The sequence below is a fragment of the Polyergus mexicanus genome, unplaced genomic scaffold, assembly GCF_030449975.1.
Source record: "Polyergus mexicanus isolate NDT 795.1 unplaced genomic scaffold, iyPolMexi1.0 SCAF_21, whole genome shotgun sequence".
NCBI classification, from domain to species: domain Eukaryota; kingdom Metazoa; phylum Arthropoda; class Insecta; order Hymenoptera; family Formicidae; genus Polyergus; species Polyergus mexicanus.
Window position 1 is genome coordinate 886,540 of NW_027223341.1, and position 23,693 is coordinate 910,232.

General features: G+C 39.2%; 1 protein-coding gene across 4 annotated transcripts in view; it reads right to left on the reverse strand.

The window, feature by feature from the left end:
* The window catches only part of Pdm3 (pou domain motif 3), a 117,686-nt gene that overhangs the window by 77,655 nt on the left and 16,338 nt on the right, over positions 1-23,693 (reverse strand). The window contains exons 1-2 of one of the 4 annotated variants that reach the window (XM_070312181.1): positions 14,497-14,620; positions 13,538-13,673 (exon numbers count right to left, since the gene is read on the reverse strand). The exons of the other annotated variants lie outside the window; for them this stretch is intronic. Of the exons in view, the coding sequence (XP_070168282.1) occupies positions 13,538-13,579 (42 nt within the window). The 5' untranslated portion in view covers positions 13,580-13,673; positions 14,497-14,620. Of the gene's footprint in view, positions 1-13,537; positions 13,674-14,496; positions 14,621-23,693 lie in introns of those variants that run through there. 4 annotated transcript variants of the gene reach the window in all.

Genomic DNA, 23,693 nt, shown 5'->3' on the forward strand with positions numbered 1-23,693 from the left:
TGTTAATTTTAATTATTACATACATATCGGGAGATCTTTATTAGAGATATCACATTTATAAAATCTTACGAGTTGAGACTGATTGAATTTTTTGAAATACGAAATCCACAGCAACTTACTCGCGACCTTCGATTTGGCCGACGTGATTTCCTCCGCGATAGCCGCGGCCGTTCTATGCCGTCTAAACCGACCGACGCAACGATTCGTCTGCGACAGCAATTTTTTTTTCTCGCATTATAAATAATAATTCTCTGCACCGGACAGCAGCGCTGGTTTTTCGCGCTTTTGCCGACGACACGTGGACGGCCGCGTGCTCACACGTCGTGCGGGCACGGCCATGTAAACGAAAAGGAGACGCATGGCGGAGTCGCGTGATTCGCACGTGAACTCGAATTCACGTTGGCCGCATTGAATTCGCGGATATTCGAAAAGAGAAAGAGGTAGAGGAGAACGAGGAAGGGGGCCGAAAAAGAGGTGGGGGCAGGTGGATGAACGGGAAGAGGCGCGGGCGACTGCCCGATATCGGCGGTGCGCGGATTCCGATTGAAGTCAATACTTTTTCAGCGTGCACCAAACACTCCCTCCCCCCCCTCCCCCCTTCTCCTGCCCACCCCTGTCCTCCCCACCCCTCCCCATTCCCCCTTGCCCCTGCCGTCGTTCCGCAAGCGCGCTCGGGCACTCGCGCGCACGCACGTACGTATCTTCGTTAATAATATACGCGGAAATCTGATTATTTTTCTGCTTCCCCGTTTTAATTCTGAACGATTTTTTCGTTTCTCCTCACCCCGCGACCCCGACCCGTCTCCGCCCGAGCACCCTCATCCCGCGCTTTCGCTGCACGCTCGGTCGTGTGTGCGGTTCGATGTTTTTGCGCGGGGTAAGGTCCGATTGGTCGGCGTCCTCTCGCCGGTGGGGTGGGAAATGAAAGGTCGGCCGTTCTCGTGTGTGTGTGTGTGTGCACGAACGTACGTAACACACGTGATCATGATGGAACGTGTGCTTCCCCAGAGAGAGAGAGAGAGAGAGAGAAGAGAATGAGAAAAGGGACGAGAAGCAAGCGGGTGAGAGGGAAAGACACCCAACGCGCGAACGATACTTGCTGGAGCAACACCGGGATCAACACCGTTCAATGCGACAGGTCGGTGAATGTCACCTCCTTGGTTCTCCTTGTGTCCTTCAAGCATTGGCAGCCTCTGATTACGCAATCCCGTCCCTTCCGCTATATTCGCCGATTGGACTTTCGCTTTGTCTTTGTGAATTATTTTCAATTACATCGCGCGCATGGATTTCTCTTTCCTCTATCAATAATTCTCTTGCGTGTAAATAATAATAAATCGCTTTGTCCGCATACAACGTATAAAATTGACTTCTATTTCCGTTAACATCTTATTTTTTTATAGCTTTATTTAAAAATCATTGTGAAAGAGCCGTAACAAATGTTTTGTACGCAGCGCGATATCAAAGAGAGAGAATCTATTCTTTCGATAATAAGATACGCAGCGATATCGGAGAGAGAATCATATCTCCTCGATATAATACTGAAATATTTACGTAATAAAAAGATTCGATATGTCGTTTTTTTTTTTATTTTTCATTATATTATTTTCATGGCGGATATGTTACTACCGGAGATGCGCGTTGTATTGCGTAGTTCGCAATAACTATAACGTGACAAACCATCGACCGCTTTGACATATCTCTCCTCATTTTGCGTGCCAACTTTTTCCGCTTATCGCGCTTTGCCGTCCGAAGGGAGAATCCGCGTTTTTTAATACTCTAAAATCAGAAATTAATGGAATAATTTTAATTCGCCGCCCTAATGGGCATGTCCGTCCGGTTCTCTTTATCAGCGTCGAAAACGCCGCGTGCTCGTGCGATGACCGGTTGTGTAAGAGTGGCACACACGCGACGCGTCGCGTCCGCATCGCCGCTAGCGGAAAGATCGCGGGGCGGGGGCGGACGGATAGACGGCGATGGCTTTTTTCGACGGACAATAAAATTAATTTCGTTCAATTCCGATTAACTTCGTTTGTAATCACGCGAAAAATAAACACGCACGAGAAAGGATAATTCCGCCGTAGTCGTACTACCGCCACCCACACACCGCCTCGTCCCCATCATCCTTCGTCCCCCTTCCCGGGGCGCGAGCAACTGCGTTCCCCCTTTCCATTTATCCGCTCGGCTGTCCATCCATCCGTTCGTCCGTCCGTACGGTGGCAAACGTACGGTCATCGCGTACGGTCTCTCTTTCCAACACATAGATCTGTACAAGTCGCGTCAAAAGTCACATCTCCTTTTCATTACAGTTTCATCGGCAAACTCAAGATCGATATTTAATTATTATCCATCTCCAATATATAATGCGTTAATTTTTGATACTACATTTTTTTTTTTTTTTTTTTTTTTAAGACTTCGAATTAAATGCGGTCAACTGTCTCAATCTAATTTTCATTATCTATCGGTAATGTATTAGTAAAATAATTGCATATAAAATATTCATTATTCGGAGTTTTTCTTTTTCTCCTTACTTGTATTCTTGAAATCTGTATTTTCTATTCAATAATAAATTAATTTGTAATTAAAAATATGTTATTCTATTTTCGCTATAAAAAATATATTCTAAGCTCTTCAAAGATTTCGTAACTGTACAAATGAGCAACTCGTGATACACCCTGTATATTTCTGCATCCGGACCGCGAGCGGACCGAAACGTACCGAATAAAAAGCGACGGGAGGAGAGAGAGAGAGAAAGAGCGAGAATAGGTGGCCAGGGGTGAGGTTCGGAGGGAGAACGGAGTTAAAAAAAAAATAAAAAAAAAGGAAAAGCAGACGCGGATGAACTATTAAAAGGCACGTTCGAGCGGACGCCACGGGGGTCGGGGGTTTTCATTAAAATTCTTTCGATCTTTTAACATTTCCAATCGGTGTTTGTCGGAATATCGAGTTCTCGCGCGCCCTGGTAAAAATGTAAACGATCGCCTCTGCCGTAACGCGGGCTCAACAACGGCCAAGCTAATAAGCATCTCTCTTGGATGACATTTTCAAGTGTATACGATATCCAGGTCGTCGAACGTTTATAAAGTTCCGGAATTGTTTCTCGTAAGCGTTCCTTTAACCACACGGATTCTCTCAAACCTGCCTCTTTCCGTATTAAGGAAATAGATTTAAATTTTTTCTTAGAGGGTACTGTCTCTATATAATTATACAGGGTGTACAAAAAAGATGGTACCAAATTTTACGAGTATGTAGCATTCGCAAAAACAATCCAAAAAGTCTTAACAAGTAGTATTTCTTATCGAAAACCATTTATTTCCGAGTTATAAAGTATTTTCCGTTATTATAGATAGAACTCATTTCGAGTATGCATCGTACGATTGTATCATTTTCAAGAAAAGTGTATAGGATGTAGCGGTTGAGTTGCATGACCATCTCACTCACCGGATTTAAATCTGTCTAGATTTTTATTGACGGAGACACTCGAAGAGTGTACATCGGTTGATACATTGGATAAATTGATACAGAAAATTAAAAACTCTTGTCAACGAATAAATGTGGAATCTTTGAACGTGTTCGATCTTTAATGAGAAAGCGTGTCGAATGGTCTGTTGAAATGAACGGAGGGCACATCGAACATCTGCTAGATTGAATTTATTCAATAACAGAAAGCTTTATAACTCGGCAATAAATGGTTTTTGAAATACCACTTATCAAGACTTCTTGGTTCGTTTTCACGAGTATTACATACTCCTAAAATTTGGTACCACCTATTTAGAATCACCTTGTACAGGTGATACAAGATCTTTTTTAACAAATTTTTGTATAGCGCATCGTAAAAAGTATATTCGATATAATAAATCGCGAATTATTAATAATTTATAACACGCTATATAATTATTAACAAAGGAAGAGGACATTGACTCACTGAGAATAGATGATCCGTAGCGTCAACGATGAGCAAATTATCATTTTCGATGGGTAACGCGAGCCAGTGAACGATGACCCGAAACAGTCATCGAGAAAGTGATGAACTCGAATTTCACCCTGATTACCAGCGCGCGCTCCATTAACTCGAATTTCGTGCGAACCAATCGACCGTACTAGTCATCGCTGTTGTAATCCTTTCAAATAGCAAGTCCTTCCTACAATTACCAATTTGCGTGCGCGTGCTTCTATTAGCGTAACAATTTAATACAAAGCATATTTTACATTTTATTCACACTACGGATATATATTGCGCTCGCAACATATAACAAACATCGAAATGTACAAAATCAACAGAGAAATCAAATGCCAAATATATTATATGAAACGACATAAGCAACACAATTTTCCGTCCGCTTGTATTTTCAGTATATCGTAATTTCATTTAGATATCTTTAGGCATTCTGTGAATATCGCGGTCTCCATTTCATATCTAACGAAATGTCAATAATTAAGGACATTATAATTTAAGAAATTTGCGCTTTTTTAAAACACAAGATTTTTATCTTATTTTTTTCCTTATCCCCGAAAAAGCATAGCGTTACGAAACCTGTTTATAAAACCGATCGCTTTTCAACATCATCCGTTTAAAGTGTCTCCTAATTGTCCATTAAGCGCGTATCGTATACCGAGTCCATGATGATCGCTAGGCTTAAAGCTCATAAACAGCATCACGCAGGAATTAATTGCGGCACGTGTTATTCCATTTAACCTAAATCGCGCGAACGCCGCGTATAAATCATTAAGCATTAAGCGTACTAATTACATCTAATTCCTAAGCAGCTACATTAACCAGCCGCGCTGAACTGGTCTCGCCATTCTGGGAAGACGGAATGAATTTAGTACGCGGCATCGCTCCGCTCACTCTTAACAATTCTCAGAATACAAATAGGTCGAAGCGTATCAAGCACGATTTAATATCGCGAGCGTTCGCCTCTCGAAGGATTGCGGCTTTTCTTAAATCGGGTTAAAATCGGTCAGCGCAACATCGATCAAAGTGCTAAAATAAATCCGAGGATAAGAATATATGAACGGTTGGAGAGAAGAGAGATCGATGTCGTAAAGTAGATTGAATTTTATCGCGATAGAAACGCGAACGAGCCTCGCGTCGCGCTCTCAGACGCTGATACGTACATCCGCGATATATCGTCGATGCGTCGCGACGCACCGCGCGCGAGTTAAAGCGGATCGCGCGCGCGCTCGCGTTTTTCTCTCTGACAGCGTATTTCGTGGGTACGGTTGGAACCGCTTCTTTCCGGGATAACGCGCCCGCCGCGCGGTGAATCATTATTTATTTTTGCGTTTCACGCTGTCAAGTGGCGGCGAGAGAAACGAGCGAGGGAACAACGGTATGAAAAGAGAGGGGGAAAAAGGGCGCGGAGAAAGAGAGAGAGAGAGAGAGGGCGAAAGTCGGATGGAAAAGGATGCTTCGCCGTGCGCCCGCTCGAGTAATTATTACGGATTTTCCGGATCTAATTCTCCGGACGGTAACACGACACAATTCACTCACGCAGATTGCGCACGAGAGGATGTAAATTCCTGTCAGTCGGACGGTCCATTTCATCTCCTCTTTTTCGCCGGAGCTCCTAACCGACACCGAGGTCGGGAGAGCTGGACGATTATTCGGTTTTCCACTTTCTCCTCGCCTCTTCTTCGCCCTTCCTCCCTTCCCTCATCCCTCTCCCCATTTCTACGCTCGTTTCGCGCACTCGTGCCTCCATTTGATGCTTCGTATCTTTTAAACCATGATTTTACATATCTCGCGCGTATCTTTTGACAAAAATCAAATTTGAACTTTGATTATGAATTGCATTTATTTAGTATTGGTATATTTTTTAAATCATAAAAGATAAAAGAATGTATAATTCTGTATAACTCTCTCTAAAATAAAAGTTTGTCGACGATTTTTCTCCGTAGATGCATTTATATTAAGCAGCTATTAAAGATATTCATTTGCATTATTATAAGAAATATAAAAAATGCAAATTTTTTATTTAAACACCGTTGTTTATCGTTTAAATTTTTCGTATCCGACTTATCCGCTTAAGAAAGTAGATCCATATTCGAGGCTGTCTATTTTTATCCGAAACGGATGATCGGGCAACAACACATAAACGTATACGAGGGATCGTTAGTATACCATAAGGCACTAATCGTCGACAAAAAAAAAAAAAAAAAAAAAAAAAAAAAAAAAAAAAAAAAAAATACTACAATGTCAGTCGCTTGATTTTATCTCCCCTCTTCGCGCGCAACCCCTTCAAATACACGTTAAAGCTACACATGCCGACCATGTGGTATAATTACACGAACGCTTTTATTCGTATTTCGAATTTTGTTTGACTTGATGCTAGAGACTTAATCAGGTGATACCTGTCCTCGGAAAGATGCGATAGCACCACAGTGCAATTGGGCCTAGATATTATCCAACGAGTATGCGTGCGTCAACGCACTAAGCGCGAGACGGGACGATTGTGTGCGAGCGATCATTAAGGATGCCAAGGGCCACTAATCGTCATCAGAGACGTATTCACCGACGCGACATCGTACACGGAAAATAAAATTGCCTTCCCACCCGGGTTCATTGGTCAATGAACATAATGATTATTTTCTGCGGTATAACGAGCACAGCCGCCGCACACCACCGTCGCGCCGCGTTGTGTCTACGCGGTGGAAAGATAATAAAAGATTCAGGTCAATAGCGGTGTAATGAGGTATGTGGAATCCATCAAGGATTCATACGCTCAACATATATATAATAAAGACCGCCGCACTGGTTAACGTATAGGTACGTAGCGCGAAATGCAATTTACGGAGAATGTATGCGTGCGTGTTTGTGTGTGTGTGTATATGTATATTCGTGTGTATGGTCGCCGCCGCGCACACCAATGTACGATCGCGATATGCGTATCAGCAACTTCACTTAGGATTGTCTGTTTCCAGCGAACCGTTATTTGTCCACGAGATAGAATGTATTTCTGTTACATCTATGTATCGCGGTTGTCGGATAAAACTCCGAGCTATGTATATCGTATAAACAGCATAAAATGGAATTATTTATTGCGAAGGATCGCATTCTCAAAAGGTGGATTGATAACATCAATGATGATAATGTCAGCTAACGTAATTTACTCGCACAATACCGCGGCCGCAAATTGAATCGCTTGGACTAACCGCATCGAAATAAATGGCGAGGTCGCAATTTAATAAGGCCCAGTCACCATCTTCCGGTGATTAATTCTTGCTAAAAAGTTTCAGCAACTTTACAGACTCCTTTCTCATGGATCTTAACTTCTCGGAGTCATTCTTGCCAACCGCCAACCCTCCCCCTCGTCTACCAGCGAAGTAAACTTTTAATCCTCTGTTGCCTGAAGAACTTTTCATCCTGTAAAACAGTCGGCAACGACACCGTATTCGACGCATCGACACTCGATATCTTTAATTTCTAATTGCCTCATTATTTAGCGCTCTATTTTCATTTTTACTATTTTATCATAATACTGAATTAATCGTGTTAATTTAAGTGGTATGTCGCGTATCCCTTAATCTTTATCGATCCAATTCGATGGCACATATTAACGCATATTAATAATGAAAAATTTGTTTAAAAATTTTACGATAAAATAAAATATACATATATTTGTAGTTCTTTTTTCTCTGGATATTTCATCGATTACGAGACTTGAATATATTTTATTGATAAGAAATTTTATGTCTGCAAATCGTTCTTAAAGGAATCCCTTGTATCCTCGGAGAGTGAACGTGAAGCGGGCGAATATTGAAATCAATTGTCAACAACTTAAGCAACTGTAACGATAATTGCGACATACATTATGCTAATATTGTGCGCACCATTTGTCCCGTTTCCGTATCCGTTCTGTCTTTATTCGCGCAAACTTCCACGAAGGAAATAAAATGGAACTTTCTAAACAACCACTCGGCACGCGACGATCGATCTCTTACACGCGCGAGCGGTATCATATGGACGTGAGAGAGCTGTTGATAATTAATAAACTATAGAGTTTCGATTATGATTAAACATTTATTCGGAGAATATTTACAATCTACGTCCTCTACCTGCGAAATTTCCGATAATATCGCAAATTAGCGCGAAAACAAAAGAGATAAGAAACAATTCAAGCAAGAACGAGATCGCAAGCGCGCGCTTGTTTAACATTTAAACGCCATAAATCCACGCTTCGATAAAAAGTATTAAATGAAAAACGAAGACTGTAAATCGGCTTGCCCGAGTCTTCCGATATTTTTTTTTTTTCTTTTCGACGGGATACAAGTTATTACGCGACGCTTGGCTCAACCCCATTTGAAATCCCCGATGCCATTAAAATAGACATGGGAAAGCGCCGGCCCTTTCCCAATTCCAGTATAATATTGTGATTACGATATGCACAGACGCTTTATATATATATATATATATATATATATACGCGTGTACATCAGTGCGAGAAACTTTGGACGAAAGGTGCTCCGTGCCCAGTATGCATTCAATATCAGAATCGCTCCTCCGCGTTTCCCATGCATTTATTCCTGCATAAGCGCGAGCCCGTCTGTATCATAATTTTTTTTTCTTTTTCTTTCAATGTCTAATGTATATTTGAACAACAAGACTGCAAAATTTTGTCTTCTTTCAACCAATGACGCTTCTGAGAAAATATGCACGTACGCAATATGATTCTCAGGGCGATCTCTGGATTTTTAATTCGTTACGTTTTAGAATGAAAAATGAAATCACGACCGATAACATAAGGGGATTAATATGCAATTTTAATAAATGGCTCGAGTAGCCAAGGGCGTATATTAATTCATTTAATACGTTACACGATTTGCTTGCGCATAATTCTTGATACCAAAAAATAGTGCAATTAAACAATGTATTATCGATTTATGCCAAGTTTGATATCGGATACGAAAATATATCTCGGAGTGACAGCTGCATATTCGTTACTGTTAGAGGGTTGCTTCGTGCTTGCCGTGTGTTTATTCCTGCCTGCGTCAGTCTGTCGTTATTCCTCCAGCGCCTAATGTATGTTTCAGCAACATATATTCCTCTGCTGCGTCGTTTTAAATTTCACAGCATACATCTCCCGAAGTTTGCATCCTTTTAACAGGCGTAATAAATATCGCGACTTTCTCTTATCTTGGTAACAATACGGATTCGCAAATTTCGTCATTAAAAAAATTCAATTTGTTTAATCTGTTGTTTTTTTTTCCTTCTTCTTTCGTTTGTTTCAAATGTCTTCAAGAATCCGCGGAATTTGCAAAGAACAACGAATATGGAAGAGAAAGAGATAGACCGGGGCGTTTGAAATACATGGAATACAAAACAAAACTATCGCTTACGCGCGCAGCATCACCATAAATCCTAAGTGTATAGCTACATAGGTAATATTTGCGCGTGAGATAGTGCTCGGAATGGAGGATGTATCAAAATCAGGCGCGAGGTTGCTTTATGGACGGGAACGCTCGTAAATACGCACTTCTGGTACTCCCGCTCGGCTACGGAACGGCCGAGACTCCGGAGAAACTGCTTGGATAGGTTTAGCGATAGAGAAAGGGCTACGAAATAGCTTCTACGGGGATGCTAATAAAAGATAGAACGGACCAGATAAACTCGCGCGAGGGCGATACCGCCCCTCTCTCTCTCTCTCTCTCTCTCTCTCTCTCTCTCTCTCTAGTATCCTCGCTACCGCGCCGCTATTGTTTCGAGCATCATCGTTTTCTGATCCATGTTCGACGGTGAATACAATTGATTACCGAAACATAAGGCAGTCTGACTTCAAGTTTAATTTTATCTTCTTAAGGCACACATGAAGAAAACAGTAAGCAAATCAACATTTTTTTATTTGCTTTTTACTGCTAATATTTTTCTATGTTCCATGGCCTTTACATCTAGTTATACATCGAGATCGATTTGCGCCTTGATCAATTTTCAATTGTTAATATATTCGCAACTGAAGTATATTCCTCGCTTATCTATATTCTAGATAAAATCGCAATGCGGAAAGAAAATTATTAAACGCGAATTGTTATTCAGAATTAATTCGCATATTTTCGGTGTAAACCGTGTTGCGAATGCATCCTAACTTTCGTTCAAGCGAGAAAAGAAAATAACTTTATTGCGACATAACGCAGGAAAAAAACATGTATCCTTATACTGTATGTATCTTGAAATAGCCAACAGCAAAAGTTAAATTTCGAGAATACATTTCATAGAAATTTTTAGTATTTTTTTTTTTTGGTCTTGGTAAAAAATCTCTTTTATTGTAAAGTAATTACATACTGCATAATATATAAATGCCTATCTAAACCAGTAACCCCCTTGTGTTTCCGCGTGTTCCGATGAAAAATTTACGCTTCGTATTTAAAAAAAATTAATATGAAATTTTTTATTACTTTTTATCTCGGCAAAAATCACTTTTATTGCAATATAAAATAATTACGTATTTTATAAAAAAATTTTACGGGTAACGGAATATATGCTACGATCCAATCCGGAAATGAAAAAGTTGATCGTATATTAAATATTGTCCGGGTCGATTGGCGCGCTCGACGAGCGAGTTTGCTGCGCGCGCGAAACGACTTCGTATCGATAAAACCTCTCCTAATATCGGCTACAGAAGGTAATAATGTGCTAAAAAGCAGGTGCGGGCATTTTGATCGAGAAAAGAAACGTCTTGACGATTTCGAGGCGTTGAGTGAACACGCGAGATCGTGCGTAACTCTTAAACGACGACGATTAACAGATACAGAGTCCTCGACGAGCGTTTCGCACGCATCGCGAATGCAGCGCACACGCGTTTACACGCACGCTCACCGCAAAAGCGAAGTAGATTGACATTTTCAATCGCTCACGAACCGTTATTAAAACGTCATGTACACGGATGAGCGGCCGTCGCTCGACGGGAAAATTTGACTTACTGGATCTCGCGGCCTGTCCCACCGATTGCCCGGGCTGCCCCCTTGCACGACTGTATTTCGCTCCAATCAATTACAAAATGTTGGCAGAGCCGGCTTAACGACAAACGCGTACCGCGATGCGAGATAGCGAGACTCGATAAGTCGACAAGAGACGACGGTGATTATCAAGTTTGCGCGACCGCTTCTCGCGCTTCCTTCGCGTCGACAATAAATGCATCCTAACAACTCGCGAAAAAGCAAAGAGCTCCAATGAATATCGATCATTCGCGCAAATTATTTTTCAACCGATACACCCTTTATCAAACGGTGATCATCCGTCCGAGTACAATAGTTTGCGAGTGCTGTTAGATTAAAAAAATAATACGTATAAAGTTTTGTCAAATTTTAATAATTCATTAGTTATTCATATATAAAATATAAAATAATATTATGAACAATCCGTATCTTTGATTCTAATCATAAAATTGACGATGTTAATAAAATTAATAATATTACGTTGTTAATTTATCGAGCATGATTTTAATGATCTTTGTGATAATCTTTATCAAACTATGTACGCTTATCGACGGATTCTCATGCATGGTTCCTTAATAAATTCATCTCCGTCCACGAAACGTTCCACAATTAGCACGTTACGTCAAAGCTTACGTGTCTAGCGTGAAGTCAATGCTATTTCTTATTATAATACTTGAAAAACGAGTTGAGATTTTCTATTTTCGGCAAATGATCGATCATATCGCACGCACCTGAAAAGATAATCATTCGCAAGATATGTTCGCATTGAGGGTACGCTAACGATTTCTCGCAACAATTTTCCCGAACGACACCCACCCGATTCAAAGCAGTCTGTGAAATTCCCTTACGAGCTTTGGGTACAATTATATCTTCAACAATACAAACGGATCAGATGGACCGTAATCGAAGTAGCTCTCTCGCAGCATACCTATGTGTGATTTCGCGGAATTGTACATACATGCATTTATTTATAACTCTACAAAGCTATTCCAAAAATTATCCTGAAAATTTAAACAACACATATATAAAAAAAAAAAAAAAAAAATTTCTTTGACGTTTTAAACCGTAAAATTAAAATATAACAATAGTAATTATTTGCCATAAAAATTATATTGGCATTTATTATATGTATAGTACTAAAATTATTTATATATCACATAAGATAAAAAAAATATTTATAGCAGCGCGATATAAATGCGCGATATAATACATAAATAACATTCTAAAAGCAGAATTATTCAAATTTGATATCAATATGAATTTTTTTTTATCGATACTATTTCTCTCTTTTTAATTTTCTTCACAATATAATAACTTTTTGGCTCATTGGTATTAGTAAAAAGTTTCAAATGAGCATTTTATATCTTCAATTAAGTATAAAGATTTATGCCCCTTTCCTAAATTATTTAATTATATAATAATTACAAATAATTTATATATATATATATATATATATATAATATATATATAATATTGTTAATTTCGTTAATGCACATGTTGGATAATTTTCATTCTCTAAAAATGACGCGTTAAGGATGTTAAGATTACAGAGTGAACAGAGTTAAATAAAATGTAATCGTATTAATGATGATTTCGAATGCTAATAAAATAGTAAAATTAATGCGCTCAACGCTTATAATTATGAAATCATCAGTAATCATCAATGACGAATAATAGAAATAATCAAGGCAAAAATAATATGGTCAGTTTTAATTCTAAATATTTATATGATTAATTTTGTTAATGCACATGTTTGATAATTTTCATTCTCTAAAAATGACGCGTTAAGGATGTTAAGATTACAGAGTGATCAGAGTTAAATAAAATGTAATCGTATTAATGATGATTTCGAATGCTAATAAAATAGTAAAATTAATGCGCTCAACGATTATAATTATGAAATCATCAGTAATCATTAATGACGAATAACAGAAATAATCAAGGCAAAAATAATATGGTCAGTTTTAATTCTAAATATTTATATGATTAATTTTGTTAATGCACATGTTTGATAATTTTCATTCTCTAAAAATGACGCGTTAAGGATGTTAAGATTACAGAGTGATCAGAGTTAAATAAAATGTAATCGTATTAATGATGATTTCGAATGCTAATAAAATAGTAAAATTAATGCGCTCAACGATTATAATTATGAAATCATCAGTAATCATTAATGACGAATAACAGAAATAATCAAGGCAAAAATAATATGGTCAGTTTTAATTCTAAATATTTATATGATTAATTTTGTTAATGCACATGTTTGATAATTTTCATTCTCTAAAAATGACGCGTTAAGGATGTTAAGATTACAGAGTGATCAGAGTTAAATAAAATGTAATCGTATTAATGATGATTTCGAATGCTAATAAAATAGTAAAATTAATGCGCTCAACGATTATAATTATGAAATCATCAGTAATCATGAATGACGAATAATAGAAATAATCAAGGCAAAGATAATATGGTCAGTTATAATTCTAAATATTTATACATGAGCTATAAATCATTAATAAAAAAAAAACCCCCCGATTTTTCAATACTATTGTTTCCATAAACTAAAAATTATATTGACAATTTTAAATGTTTAATAATAAATTCTACTCACCGACCGATGCACCGCCCTTGCATGTCTCACTTCTTTCCGCATCTGGTCATCGCGAGATCCTTTCCGTTTCCGGTTGCTCCCTTCGCTTCAAATTGAGACGAGACAGTCTATCAATTTGTCCACTCGTGCATAATCACTATTCTCACAATCACTATTTCACTCGTAGTCCAAAATCCGCCATATGCAATGACGCGGTAAAATTATTTCCATGCCGATTATAAACATGAAAGAACATATAATCGCGTATTAATAAATGGACGGAGACGATTTTCCGTGATTCTAATCGACATTCCCGATACTCACGACATCCACTTTATACACGGGATAAACTTGTGATGGATAAAAAAAGGCGAGAAATACGGAAAGAATATTTCAATCTCGCACGCTAATGCAATACGACGGTTACTGTAACGGTTACGGAAAATTTAGGCAGGTTGAGTAGTAGTAGATGGGGAGGGGGGAACGCGTCGTCGAATATCCGTTCCAGGAAAAGGAGCGAGCGCGTCTCTTCCAAGAAATAAACCGTACGCGAAAAATCCTGCGCGAGATAAATCAAACTAGCTCGAGCGACGCTCTTTTGCGATCTCGATTTATGAAATTGTAAATATAACTCTGAAAAAAGGATTACATTTGAAAACAATATTAAAGAATATTAAAGCAGAAACGTGTCGAACGCGACGCGCTTATATTTTCAACGCAATATTATTATATACGACAGCGAGTAAATTATTTCAGCGCCTAAAAATATGTTAAATAATGTATTCATCGATCGTTGTATCGTATTATAAAGTCGATATATCAAAACTACAAATTACTCTCGATTCGGATATTTCGAATATTCCTTCGGATGCGAAATTCATTTTCGATAGATAAAAGATGCGTGGGAAAAATCTTGTCGTTTGCGAGTATATATACATCGAAAGATGCCTTAATCACGATTACACGGGTTAATATATTACACTCGGATAATCGCCTGTTATTCGATACAAGACCCCCCCGACACTCGTTCGTACGCGAATCTCACTTTCGACGGATAAAAAGACGCGAGAAACACGGAGCGCGACCGTAATTCGTCTTGAGACTCGCGCTTGTGGGAAGAGACTGACACGATTACGGAAAATTTAGGCTGGACGGGTGATAGGTGAGGAGAGGGGAGGACCGCGTCGCCGAACGTCTCGGTACAGAAGCGTTCAAAAAAGTTGGATGAAAACATTCAGATATAAACAAAGAAGCGCGGCTCGAGAGAAAGAGAGAGAGAGAGAGCTTATATTACAAAATCTCGATCAATTTTCATGGCGAAACGATAATACAACGAGAATAATCGTTGAATAGAATGTGTAAGATTGAAGGAGGAATATATCTGAAAAGCAGCTCGCACACCACATATGAACATTCCTAATAAAATATTCTTATTTAAGAGAAAAAAAAATGTGTTCGGTTAGTCGACAGTTAGTCGACTAATTTTACACGTCAGGTTTAATAATATTCATGGTTGTAAAATTGACCAATCACGGTCATTCGATTCTTGATTGGTGATTGGTTAGTTTTAAAACTATGGATGATCATATATTTTAAAAGAATATTAAAGTATATTGAATTACGAAACGTGTGAAAAACGCGACGCGAAGCTTCACCAATTGTAAAATTTCTCATTTAGCTGTTGGTACTCGTGGTTTCTCGCGGCATTTCAGAGACATCGATTAACGTTGACATGTCACCCTTAATTTGATTTCAGTAACATCCATAATTTTAAAACTAACCAATCACCAATCAAGAATCGAATGACCGTGATTGGTCAATTTTACAACCATGAACTGTCGACTAACCGAACACATTTTTTTTTCTCTTAAATAAGAATATTTTATTAGGAATGTTCATATGTGGCGTGTGAGCTGCTTTTCAGATATATTCCTCCTTCAATCTTACGCATTCTATTCAACGATTATTCTCGTATGTATTATCGTTTCGCCATGAAAATTGATCGAGATTTTGTAATATAAGCTCTCTCTCTCTCTCTTTCTCTCGAGCCGCGCTTCTTTGTTTATATCTGAATGTTTTCATCCAACTTTTTTGAACGCTTCTGTACCGAGACGTTCGGCGACGCGGTCCTCCCCTCTCCTCACCTATCACCCGTCCAGCCTAAATTTTCCGTAATCGTGTCAGTCCCTTCCCACAAGCGCGAGTCTCAAGACGAATTACGGTCGCGCTCCGTGTTTCTCGCGTCTTTTTATCCGTCGAAAGTGAGATTCGCGTACGAACGAGTGTCGGGGGGGTCTTGTATCGAATAACAGGCGATTATCCGAGTGTAATATATTAACCCGTGTAATCGTGATTAAGGCATCTTTCGATGTATATATACTCGCAAACGACAAGATTTTTCCCACGCATCTTTTATCTATCGAAAATGAATTTCGCATCCGAAGGAATATTCGAAATATCCGAATCGAGAGTAATTTGTAGTTTTGATATATCGACTTTATAATACGATACAACGATCGATGAATACATTATTTAACATATTTTTAGGCGCTGAAATAATTTACTCGTTGTCGTATATAATAATATTGCGTTGAAAATATAAGCGCGTCGCGTTCCACACGTTTCTGCTTTAATATTCTTTAATATTGTTTTCGAATGTAATTCTTTTTTCAGAGTTATATTCACAATTTCATATATCGAGATCGCAAAAGAGCGTCGCTCGAGCTAGTTTGATTTATCTCGCGCAGGATTTTTCGCGTACGGTTTATTTCTTGGAAGAGACGCGCTCGCTCCTTTTCCTGGAACGGATATTCGACGACGCGTTCCCCCCTCCCCATCTACTACTACTCAACCTGCCTAAATTTTCCGTAACCGTTACAGTAACCGTCGTATTGCATTAGCGTGCGAGATTGAAATATTCTTTCCGTATTTCTCGCCTTTTTTTATCCATCACAAGTTTATCCCGTGTATAAAGTGGATGTTGTGAGTATCGGGAATGTCGATTAGAATCACGGAAAATCGTCTCGGTCCATTTATTAATACGCGATTATATGTTCTTTCATGTTTATAATCGGCATGGAAATAATTTTACCGCGTCATTGCATATGGCGGATTTTGGACTACGAGTGAAATAGTGATTGTGAGAATAGTGATTGTGCACGAGTGGACAAATTGATATACTGTCTCGTCTCAATTTGAAGCGAAGGGAGCAACCGGAAACGGAAAGGATCTCGCGATGACCAGATGCGGAAAGAAGTGAGACATGCAAGGGCGGTGCATCGGTCGGTGAGTAGAATTTATTATTAAACATTTAAAATTGTCAATATAATTTTTAGTTTATGGAAACAATAGTATTGAAAAATCGGGGGGTTTTTTTTTTATTAATGATTTATAGCTCATGTATAAATATTTAGAATTATAACTGACCATATTATCTTTGCCTTGATTATTTCTATTATTCGTCATTGATGATTACTGATGATTTCATAATTATAATCGTTGAGCGCATTAATTTTACTATTTTATTAGCATTCGAAATCATCATTAATACGATTACATTTTATTTAACTCTGATCACTCTGTAATCTTAACATCCTTAACGCGTCATTTTTAGAGAATGAAAATTATCCAACATGTGCATTAACGAAATTAACAATATGCATGTCAATTTATTTTTTAATTTATGGAAACGATGGTATTGAAAAATCGAGTTGTTTTTTGATTAATTATTTATAATCTGATAATCATATAAATATTTAGAATTAAAACTGACCATAGTATCTTTGCCTTGATTATTTCTATTATTCATCATTCATGATTATTAATGATTTCATAATTATAATCGTTGAGCGCATTAATTTTACTATTTTATTAGCATTCGAAATCATCATTAATACGATTACATTTTATTTAACTCTGATCACTCTGTAATCTTAACATACGTAACGCGTCATTTTTAGAGAATGAAAATTATCAAACATGTGCATTAACAAAATTAACAATATGCGTGTCAATTTATTTTTTAATTTATGGAAACGATGATATTGAAAAATCGAGTTGTTTTTTGATTAATTATTTATAATCTGATAATCATATAAATATTTAGAATTAAAACTGACCATATTATTTTTGCCTTGATTATTTCTATTATTCGTCATTGAAGATTACATTGATGATTTCATAATTATAATCGTTGAGCGCATTAATTTTACTATTTTATTAGCATTCGAAATCATCATTAATACGATTACATTTTATTTAACTCTGATCACTCTGTAATCTTAACATCCTTAACGCGTCATTTTTAGAGAATGAAAATTATCAAACATGTGCATTAACAAAATTAACAATATGCATGTCAATTTATTTTTTAATTTATGGAAACGATGATATTGAAAAATCGAGTTGTTTTTTGATTAATTATTTATAATCTGATAATCATATAAATATTTAGAATTAAAACTGACCATATTATTTTTGCCTTGATTATTTCTGTTATTCGTCATTAATGATTACTGATGATTTCATAATTATAATCGTTGAGCGCATTAATTTTACCATTTTATTAGCATTCGAACTCGATCATTAATACGATTACATTTTATTTAACTCTGATCACTCTGTAATCTTAACATATATCTTTAACGCGTCATTCTTAAAAAATGAAAATTATCCAACATGTACATTAACAAAATTAAGAATATGCAACAAATTCTAGTGTATTTTATTTTTTGATTCGAGCTTTATATATATTTTTTTCACTATGGGGGGGGCTGGCTTAATGTCACTAGCACCCCCCACTTTGAATGTAAATTTCTGCTAAACGGTTTGAGCAACAAAATTCGGACTACGGCAACTAATTAGCACATAATTAGCACTAAATTATTTGATGTATTTGATTTAATTTGGCGTTGGTGGGGGGGGGGCTAACTTAATGTGGGTGAAACCGGCCACTCTCCGTCTACGATAATGCTCATGTGTCGTCGCTCGCCGTTGTCGCGTGTTGTCATTTGCAATGAATTCTCGCAAACGTCCGGCGTCTCCTTCGTTCGGGGAGCTGTATATCTTTACATTTAACAAACGATGATTTTTTTGATTTGCACGGCTAATCGTTCGCTTTGCAAAAAATATCTCAATTGTCGTATCGCACCATGGCCTTTATAATATAGAAAAGAATTATTCGAATAAAAAATTTGTATTTTACAAAAGTATCACAAACTTTGCTCGTTTTTAAAATATGATGCGATTCGTAACCGAGATAAAATTGTCAGCTTTAACGTTGAAAGAGCGAGGATCGCGCGTGATGCGCAAAATTTCTTTAACCGACGCTCGTATTATTTTAGTTTCGAATCCGTCTGTTAGTCCCGTAGATATTCAGGCCACCCGACTAGTTCCTCTTTTCCTTTCCACCGAGGCACCGGTAGAGAAACGCAAACAGTATGTACGGTGACCTCGCTGCAGGAAGTTTCTAATCCCTGTGGCGGGCTAACGTTCAAATCTACCATGAGCTCGCCCAGCGGATAGTTACACCTCGGTTCCAGAGATACAGGTAATGCCTGTTTACAGATATCGGGGCAAACATTAATACAGAGTAGTCTCGGCGCACAGCGGAGGATTATATTATTCTTGGGCAGCCGAACGGTCACTAACTTCGCAATGAAATTCATCCTCCAGGCACGAAGATTGTTTCCATATTTGTTCTCTGTTACGTAACGAACACCTTGCAATAATCATAAATGGATTCGAACGCGATAACAAAGCTAATTCGTAAATTAATTTTATTATCTATCAAATCGATTTCGATCGAAATTTTTACAATACCATGGGAAGACTTATTAATCACATTCTGTTTTATTAACGCTACATTTTGCGCTCGAAGCTTTTAAGCTAAATATATTTTTCATTGTCAATTTATTACAATACAGACATTTTTGATAGGTTTAGATGCATTGATATTTCCAATGTCATAATTTAAAAACAAGCTGATATTTGTCTCTTTCTGTCATCATTAAAATTCTCAGACACAATTAATAATTTATCTTTTATTTTTCTAAGATACGCAATTGCGATGCGCGAAATAACTATAACAGCGACATGGCGCTACATATTTTAAGAAATCCTCCAATAGATAAGAAATACACGACGAACACTTTCGAGACGACAGCGAATATTTCTTATCGTTCGTCTTCTATCTTCTTCATGTAAAATTAGAGAAGGCTAGAGACGAAGGATCGAGGGTGACAGTCGCCTCTGAAGAGCGACTGGGTGGCACCGACGAGACGCACACTCGTGCAGTATCATCCCTTTCAACCCTATACTTAGGGTGACCATCTCATTTATATAGTAAAACAGAGTCGCGCAATGCGAAGCGGAGACGGGAGTTGAGTTTGTTTGTCGAGCAAACGTTTGCCGACGACACCGCCGGACACTGGTGCCTAGCTCGCCCTGGTCCTTGGTACAAGTCTGTCCGGACCACTGGAGGTACGGGATGGTGGGAGGGGTGGGGATTTAATACCATCTCCCGGGATGAACAGTGGTGGTCAAATAACTTTGCCAAGTGATTCCCTGCGACGGTATTAATGTGTCTGGCCCGTTCGGATTTCTGCTCCGTCGCTCCAAACGTCGATAATACCGATGCTATCTTTCGTAGGTCATCGAACAAGCTCATCGATTCAAAAGAATAAATTACTTCTGTCTCTTGCTCATCCGTTTTGTTTAAATTATTTTTTACGTTGCAAAATATCAAACGAACCATTGTGTCATTTATAAAACACAGTCATTTTTCTTCATATCTCTCTCTCTCTCTCTCTCTCTCTCTCTCTCTCTCTCTCTCTTTAATCAAAATATAAATTTCTTTTAATCTTATAACTTTTTTTTAATTAAAGATGCAAAAATTTGATTAGCGTATTAAATCAATTGCTTAAATGTAGAATATGATAATTGTGGTTGGCATTGTTTCTGAGATACGTGGAGCAAAGTTTAAACACGCATGACAGGCTGCGAATTCAAGATTCCATTCGTCTTACTCCAAGATCCAAACATCAAGGTCGTAAATCCATCAATAAATCCCTGCGCCCTCTTCGCGGTGACCACATTTGCTTAGGGATAAGAAGCAAAGACAAGCATACGGGGGCGGAGGTGTAAGTCTGTAGGGCAGTGAGGAATGGCTCGGTCTAGCGGGCCTTTAGCCCTGGCTTAGCATGTACTGGAAACACCATCCCCTATCCTTCGCGTCGGGGCCAAGTTATACCCGCAAACAGTCGTACATTAGTGCCTGCAGGAGTCCTGCAGGATTTATAAGGGGCGCCCGCGGGCGCACGGGAGGCTATGCAGCCGTCTCCTGATGGTTAAAACTGGAAGAGACGAAGCGCGGGCGGGAGTATGGAAAAGCGAGAAGATCCGAGAGAAGGTCGATCCAAGAAACAAATAGAATATTACGAAAGGTTCGCGAAATTCGAGATGGCGGCATATTTATATCAATTACTATTAAGTTTATCAATCCGCATAAATTATGTCGATATACATATATATGTGTGTGTGTGCGTGTGTGTGTGTGTGTGTGTATAATATATACTATTCTTTATCTAATTCAATCGCACTAAGAAAAGCAAAAGAGTATTTTCCCTACGAGCTTTCGATCGACATCTCACATCTTATCGACGTCTCGGGCATAACGAGAACTCATTTTGACATTAGCGAGTCAAAGTGTAACGCCCCTTCGACTGTGCGCCCAAGTGTTTCCCCGTTTCCGCGCTTTAACGAGCAATTGGCACACGCCAGAAACGGACGAAACATCGAGCGACGAGCTTAAACTCGCTTCTGGAGTTTCTAAGAGTTGCATTCGGTACGTGAGCACGTCGCCAGAGGGTTCGGGATCGGCTACGCGAGCGAGCCGGAGGGGGCTCGGTAAAGGGGTTCGGTCAGGGACGGCCGGTGGAGAGAGAACGAGGCGGTGGGTGGTGTAGCCAGTGGTCAGCACACTTGGTCGACCCTACTTCGCTAACTAGTTTAATGATATATGTTGAGCTACAAGCGCCTTGATTAATCGTTAACTAATGTTGGACCTCGTAGTGCAGCACCATCGCCAGGCAGCACCGAGGCGAAGTGGCAGCGGGATGGGTCGAGAGAAAAGGGGAGGGACAGGGGGGAAGAGAGCGGTGGGCGCGGAAGACAGGAAGGGCGAAGGTTTCTACCGCAGCAGTCCTTACCCTCGTCGAATTCGCTGCTCGTGAATTCGAGCGTGGCCAAACAGAAATCTAATCTCACTCAACGTATAATTTGATTTATGACTCGCGGCCGCGTAGTAAACGAAAGGAGAGGAAAAAGGACGATATAGAATGGAGAGGAGGTAGAATAAAAAGCTGAAAGGACCGAAGGAAAGGAGAAAGGAACCTAACCAATTTCAAGGCGTCGATGCAATTTATTGGAATGTCCATCGTCCTTGAGTAAAGGGGTCTGCGCGGCGAGCTCGTGGGGTACGTACGCAAATTTACGTCTCGCGAGATACGTCGCAAAACCCTCTTCGGGCCTCCTCGAATTGAATTAACTCGGCGTCTTCCCCCGTCCATATTCCTCAGCTCCGCACGTGGAACATTGGTCATCCCTAATTCGCTTATGGCCCTCGATCAATTAAGTCGTCGGCCATTCGCGCAAATCCCAGTGACCCCCTCTCTTCCCTCGCCCCTTCCTTCCCGCATTCTAGATGTGCACTTGCTCCAAGATAAAGCTCTCGCTACGCGTTATAACTGAATATGTTTGGCACAGGCGATAAATCTCTCCTGTACGCGCTCTCATTTTACGCAATTTATGCTACCAAACTTTTAATTTAATAAAATGTGCTTCAAGTATCGTTTACGAAACAGCGATTTTAAAAAATCTACAATCATCGCGATCCAAAAGAGCAACGCTGTTTACACGCAAAACTTGCGAAGGATAAATACGAGGACGATACATTCGATCGATTCAAAAATCGACTATCATATCGAGGGAGTATATCGGACTAAGCGCGGTTTACGTATATCGCGTATACCGCGTGAGTGTGTCTCGTGTAGAGAAGTGCAACGGAGGGGGTGGCTCAGGGATGCGAGACACCGTGAAATTACCAGCGGAGTCTCCCATCCCCGGAGGGGTGGGTGGGCGATAGAACGGACTCTGTCCACTCCGCGCCCTAGGAACCGCCGTCCAGCCGGGTATTTGTCTTGTCTCCTTGTTTATGAGATCCAACATTGTTATTTGGCACCGCACCGCACCGCACCGGGGAGTTGTCGGTGCCGTGCGGCCGCTAGTTTCCGGCGAGTTTCCTACTTTAAAAGGCCGCGTCCCGGTACGCGATTACGCTCTGACTTATCCGCGGTTCTTCCCGCCCCGCGATCGTCTTTAATCAAGGTCCGCCCGGACACTCGCGATACGATTAAACTTTGCTCCAACAATGTTAACCAATGTAAAGTTTGAACTTTTCGGCTGGGTTAATACGTATAGAATCAAGTTTTTCGTAGCACACAAATATATGAATCGTGCATTCTCGATTAACAAAATAACGATTTTAATAATTACCGGAATCTTATATACATACGTCTAAATCTGCCATTCGAAGAATGTAATTAAAAATTTTTATATATTTTAATAACAATTCAACTTTACCACGTTAAAAATAAGCATTGTTCTCCGTTCGCCGTTCTTGCTGGGAAAATAACATTAGGCATGTTTAATTACGATAACGTATTAGTAATCATAAAAGCGGTACATTCGATACGCTTAAAGCGCATTCTTAATAATGACCGCCTTGGCGCGGAATTTCTCCAGAGCATTATCGTATAGGTCAGATCGCATTTTCAATTAAATTATCCGCTGCAATCGTGGCACCTTATCGCGAGCGTAATACATTCTCGATTGCACGGCATTGCACATCGAACTAGTTCGGACAATGGCGCCATATACGGTTAAGCGAATTGCAATCACGTTGCGCTTAGCATTGCATCGTCGCGAGATAATGTTTTAAATCAGTCGAGATAATGCTATCTACTCGACATTCCGCCTAGATTACTTCGGTTTAAGGATAAGATGTGCTCTTCTCTTTTTCGTAGATCATGCTTGCCGCAGTGTTATATGAAAATTGCAATTATAAATACCGACAGATACGCGTATAATTATAATATTGTTGGAGTAAGACAATTAAAAT